Consider the following 5,810-nt stretch of genomic DNA (forward strand, 5'->3'; position numbering starts at 1 on the left):
CTAAATGTTTAAAAAATAACTTAACTTTATATGATTTTTAAGCTAAATTTTAATTTTTGTTTATTTGAAAATAGAATTTCTTAATTTTTTTACGTAATCATACCAATTTTTTGAATTTTCCAAAAATAAAAATTTTAAAATATTTTCGACTACTGCCTTAGGCACCATCTGTGATTTTTATAAAAAAATTTATAGAGTCAAAAATGTAGAAAAGAAATTAAAAACAAAAGATTTTTAAACAATTTGAAACAAAAAAAATTAAATTTTGAAAAATCGAATGAAAATTTCTTAGGCTTCTTACCATCGATTATTTTAATTTTACAAAATTTTTAATCAAAACAAATGATTTATTGTTCAACGGAAAAAAATGTTAAAGAAATTTTTATTCTTTCAAAAAACGAAACTGCAACTCAAATAAATAATAAATATCTCCGATAAATATCATACAAATATTCAAGTTGTAATGATTTATTTTTTATCTTGATACCACTTTACGCATTGAATTCTATCGTCGTCACATGACACCTGACGCCGCTCAATCGTTATCGATTCATCAAAAATGTTATCAACGTTATAAAATTCGTGCAATTCCTCGATGCACTTTTCCTCGAGTTGTGTCAATGCCAGCGACTTTGTTTTGATTTTTTCAATCAATTGTTTTTGTTTCCGCTCATTGTTCACGATGCTTTGAAAGGACTTTGTAGCGGGCGGCGTCTTCGGTACTGCAGCTGCTGAAGATGTTGACGGTCCTGGCAGCGGATCAGATTTCAATGGCGAGCTTTCGATATTTGGAATCGTCTTCCAAGGGTTTGGCGGAGTGACTGGAGCTACAGTTGGACTTTCGTTTTGAAAGAAATTCCGTACATCGCTTGTGGATCCCGATGAAAGACGTTTTCTGTTTTTCGTTTTCATCTTTAACGGCGTGATATCGGCAATGGAGAAGGTTAATTTGGTCCGTGGGGAGTTTTCAGTCAATTCTATGGCTTGTTTCGGCGTCATTGGTTCCGGTGTGCGTTCGATTGTGCTGCGACTATTGGGGGATTCGATAACTTTTGGCGTTGTTGGTGTCGTTGCTTTCAGATTTGTGAAGCTATTAGAAGATTTTGATTCAGTCTTGAGAATGTCATTGACTTTTAATGACGTTAAGACACTATTTTGCTTCTTTTTGACGTCCTTTTTGTCGTTTACTTTTGTCCATAACTTTGCTTCCGATTCAAATTTCTCCGTTAATTGCGTCATTTCACTCAGAAATTCTTGTTGCTTTGAATCTTCCGACACTACAGGCATCAAATTTTGCGATGACTCTTCCTGCATCGCGATTATCCCGACTTTTTCGTAACTCCGTCGATCGAGAAGACTTTTACTGGGCTTTATAGTTTTCGTTTTTTGCTTTTGTTTCGCTCCATCGTCGGGATTTGCCTTTAAATCCACCGTAAAATCTGCGACAAATTGTTCCAACTCCTCGTCAGTGACAGCATTTGCATATGGCGTGATGGTCCAGTACGAAACCAAGCTGAAAAATTGTCGATAAAATTTATTTACTTGTTGCAAGACCTTCGGTTCCGTCGACTCAAGTGTTCGCAACTCCAAAATCCGCGAAAAATTGAGTGAAATGTACTGCATGCAACAATTTCTAAGCGTTTCACAGTTGTAAGTGTCAGCAAACTCCAAAATTTCTCCGCAATTTTTCACGTGAATCTTTTCGCTGATCATCAACTCGAAAATTGTCTTCAATTCGGTAACAAAAAATTGATCACAAATCGTTATCATGTTAAACATGTAGTTGTCACTGTATTTCGTGGCACGAATTTCTTCGGTCGCATTCGAATACAAAAAGTCTATTATGGGTTGCATGAACTCAATGGGCACGGATTTCAAGTTGACAGTATCCTGTTCAGCCCAACTGTGATCGAACATCATGTTAAAGTACTCCAAACGTGACATGAGGATGCATTTATGAGCTTGAATCTCCTGTTCGCAGTCCAATTTGAGAGTGACGTCATAAAATTCAGGGAAATCTGTGCGTTTCAAGGGCGTAAAAGGAGTTGTTATCTTTTGACTGTTCCTAAAAAATAAAAATTTTATCATGAAAAAACAAAAAAATTAACAAAAAAATAATTTTCTTACTTTTTGAGAGCAGTAATAAGCTCATGGAGTCCCATAACGGTCAATACTTTCTTTAGCATTGTGAATGTTTGGGCATAATCCACGGTAATTCTCTCAATTTCTGTCTTCATAATCGGTTGATTCGTATAAATATACCGCAAAATCAATTCAAAAATGTCACATGGCAGTCCCAAATCCGATAATTCTCGCAATTCAATGATTTTTTCTCCCGCATGATCTTCGATGATTTTTTTCAAGTACTCCGAACGATGGCAAATGATGATTTGGTTAGCAGGAAAACTGCGAAAACCCATTTTGAACGTCAAATCATGCACAGAATCATATTCATCGACAGCAGCAAAAAGATTTCCATAGTCATAAGACTTCTCAATGAACTCCGTAAACGAATGATATTTTCGTGAATTCTCAACGAGAGCGACGAAATTGTCTCCTTCCGGATCCGAGCAGAATTCTATCACTTTATCAATGAAAGGGATGCGTTTCAGCTCGATTTTTGTCTTTTGATCCGAACTTACTTCCTTTTTGACGTACGTTTCTTGATATTCGCCGGGAATTTTGACTGTTTTATGTTTCAATTCATGCGTTGCCGATCCCTTGTACAAGTTTCCCATGTACGACAGGAGAATTTCATCGTTTGACCAAACAATTTTATCAATTTCCAGGTAACGTGAGGCTGTAAACGAACATTTGACGAACTTTTCAGTGGCTTCGTACCAAATAAAGACGTTGTGAAATTCGGTAAGCACGATAAAACGTAATGGTTTGTCCTGTTTTTGGCAATTTTTGTGACCGTCAGCGATAATTCCGCCTGTGGCGCTTATTTGGGTAATGCGTTCCATTAAAGGTTTCTTGTAGATTTTCGTTTCGTACTTGTAGAGGATGTACAGGAGGGCGGAAGTGCTCGAGTAGAATATCACAGCGGCATTTGTGGTAGCTACAATGTCCAATGGGAAGCGTTCTTTGTTCGTGTTGATCTAAAAAATGAAAAAATATTAAATTTTTTTTCATAAATTTTGATGAAAAATTACCTTTCGAGGACTAAAAAGTCTTTCAACATCCCGTCGTAACCCGAATTGACCGATATTGGTACCAAAACCGTATATACTTGTGTTGGTAACAACGATTGAGGAATAGTCGTTTGCAATAACATTCTTTGCTTCACTGAAAAATTAAGTAAAATTGTGAATTATGTTCGATTTTCGGATAAAAATCAATTTTTACCTAAAATTTGTCGGTATCTCCATGTAAGATAACAACATTTCCGGTATGGATTTGATTCCCAACTGCGAATGACTGTTCGATCCTGTCGCATAAACGCGATTTTTGTTCGTCAATACCAAAGAATGGTTCTTTCCCGCACTAATATCGATAATTTTCTCATCTTCCTCCTTAAACGGAAGTTTTACCTTCTTCGGACTCACCAACGTCAATTCATCTCCCGTTCCCAATCGTCCTCCAGGACCCGTGCCATGTCCCGTCACATACAGATCCCCATCATCCGTCACAAACATCGTATGAAACGAGCTCATCGACACTTGTTGCACATAAATCCGCGCTTTTCGAAAGGCATCCAAGTAATCTGGTGTCGTCTTCTCTTGCACATTCCCAATCCCGATGTTGTAATTCTTATTTTTGCCCCAAACAAAGGTTTCGCATCGATTTTCGTTGTCAATCGGCTTCTTCACGCGATGGCAATACTGCAACGGATTGATGAAATCATTATCGGGCATCAGTGTGGCGCCATTCCGTGCCAACAGAACTGCTTCTGCGAGATTCCCGTAGAGCACTGCTCGCGTCAACGATGATTGACCTGATTCGCGATCTCGTAAATTCACTGAGGCGCCTTGCCGGAGCAAAAATTCCACAATGTCATAACGATCACCGACCGAAACTGCCAAATGCAATGCAGAACGTCCCTGTGAGAGTCGAAAAGAGGCGATAAGAAAACAAAGAAAATCGACAAATCAGCAGTTTCTTACCTCATCATCTAAGATTTCGGCGAAATTTCGACACTTTTTGGCGATGAATCGAGCCAACTTTTCGTTCGAAATGGATCTTTTTGTCAAGGCTGCCGTTATGGAGTTCCCGTGTTCGGATTTTCTGCATTTTCGGGTGCAATCGTAGTCGTAAGTCGCGATCGTATGCATTTTGTGTGGGAACAAAAGAACGGACTAAAATAACTGATCCATAAAAATTGAAGGAAAATTTTTTGTAAACAACAATGAGACGAATGAAAGTGATAATGTTATACATTATTTAAGGCAATTACAATTTAAAAAAATGATTCACTTTATATTGGGCCTCATATATTAAGGAGGGAGAAGTAGAAAATAATGATCAAGGAAAAGAAATTTTTTCTACTTTTTTCGGTACTTTTTAATAATGTTTTAATTAACATTTTAACATTTGGACAAACTTTTTCTACAATTTTTTTTCAGTTTCAATTTTTTTGCAGTTTTGAGTTGCAAAATGATTAAAAATAATAAATTAGAGCCCCTGTGATAAATTTTTATCCATTTGGAGCAAGATTTGACAAAAATTGCTTTGACATAGTTTTTGACACAGTTTTTGATTTAGTTTTTGTCTTGATTTAGTTTTCAAAACAAAACTATGTCAAAGGAAATTTTTTTTTTTCAGTTTCAATTTTTTGGCAGTTTTGAGTTATAAAATGATTGAAAATGATAAATTAGAGCCCATCTGATAAATTTTTATCCATTTGGAGCAAGATTTGTCAAAAATGGCTTTGACATAGTTTTTGACACAGTTTTTGATTTAGTTTTTGTCTTGATTTAGTTTTCAAAACAAAACTATGTCAAAGAAAATTTTTTTTTTTCAGTTTCAATTTTTTGGCAGTTTTGAGTTATAAAATGATTGAAAATGATAAATTAGAGCCCTTCTGATAAATTTTTATCTATTTGGAGCAAGATTTGACAAAAATTGCTTTGACATAGTTTTTGACACAGTTTTTGATTTAGTTTTTGTCTTGATTTAGTTTTCAAAACAAAACTATGTCAAAGAAAAATTTTTTTTTCAGTTTCAATTTTTTGATGGTTTTGAGTTATAAAATGATTGAAAATGATAAATTAGAGCCCCTCTGATAAATTTTTATCCATTTGGAGCAAGATTTGACAAAAATTGCTTTGACATAGTTTTTGACACAGTTTTTGACATAGTTTTTGACACAGTTTTTGTCTTGATTTAGTTTTCAAATCAAAACTATGTCAAAGGAATTTTTTTTCAGTTTCGATTTGTTGGCAGTTTTAAGTTATAAATTGGTTGAAAATGATAAATTGGTATTTTTCTGTTAAGTTTTAGCTAAGAAAGATTTTAACAGTGTTTCGTCTTATTTTATTTTGATATGGAGAAATTTTTTATAATAATTCCCTAATTTTTTACAATTGCTCATATTTATCAATTTTCGAGCTTAATGAGAGATAGTTCAAAAGATAAGCTTAGATCTAAGGTAATTTTTGATGAATTTTGAGCTTAATAAACTTTTAAAATCAAAATTACGTTTTTTACGGATTTTTTACGTTTTTTTTATATCTTTTAAATTTTAAGCTTAAGAACCATTATTAAATTATAGATTTTAACCAATTTTAAAAGTTTTTTTTTTAATAATTTACGTATGCTTTCGACTTTTGATGGTAATTCCTGGGATTTTTTTTTTAAAGTTTGGGGGA

The 5,810-nt window shown here is 34.4% G+C and overlaps 2 protein-coding genes across 2 annotated transcripts in view; one reads left to right on the plus strand and one right to left on the minus strand.

Annotated features, from left to right (window-relative positions):
- Positions 1 to 361: 361 nt before the first annotated feature.
- Positions 362 to 4,302, minus strand: LOC134832663 (inhibitor of Bruton tyrosine kinase-like). The gene is made up of 5 exons (XM_063846769.1): positions 4,107 to 4,302; positions 3,349 to 4,043; positions 3,156 to 3,288; positions 2,128 to 3,101; positions 362 to 2,065 (listed from the first exon to the last, which is right to left on the minus strand). The coding sequence occupies exons 1-5, from the start codon at positions 4,272 to 4,274 to the stop codon at positions 469 to 471; spliced, it is 3,567 nt and encodes a 1,188-aa protein (XP_063702839.1). The 5' UTR covers positions 4,275 to 4,302; the 3' UTR covers positions 362 to 468.
- Positions 4,303 to 5,554: 1,252 nt separating this feature from the next.
- Positions 5,555 to 5,810, plus strand: part of LOC134828605 (uncharacterized) — a 10,153-nt gene continuing 9,897 nt past the window's right edge. The window contains exon 1 of the mRNA XM_063841586.1: positions 5,555 to 5,590. Coding sequence (XP_063697656.1) covers positions 5,555 to 5,590 — 36 coding nt within the window. The remainder of the gene's footprint in view (positions 5,591 to 5,810) is intronic.

The sequence above is a fragment of the Culicoides brevitarsis genome, chromosome 2 (assembly GCF_036172545.1).
Source record: "Culicoides brevitarsis isolate CSIRO-B50_1 chromosome 2, AGI_CSIRO_Cbre_v1, whole genome shotgun sequence".
NCBI classification, from domain to species: Eukaryota; Metazoa; Arthropoda; class Insecta; order Diptera; family Ceratopogonidae; genus Culicoides; species Culicoides brevitarsis.

Excerpts from the sequence above, each read along its gene's own strand:
- LOC134832663 (XM_063846769.1), bottom strand. The coding sequence starts at position 4,274 with ATGCATACGATCGCGACTTACGACTACGATTGCACCCGAAAATGCAGA. Across the intron at positions 4,044-4,106 it reads CCGAAATCTTAGATGATGAG|GGACGTTCTGCATTGCATTT; the intron begins GTAAGAAACTGC and ends CGACTCTCACAG. Across the intron at positions 3,102-3,155 it reads GACTTTTTAGTCCTCGAAAG|ATCAACACGAACAAAGAACG; the intron begins GTAATTTTTCAT and ends TTCATTTTTTAG.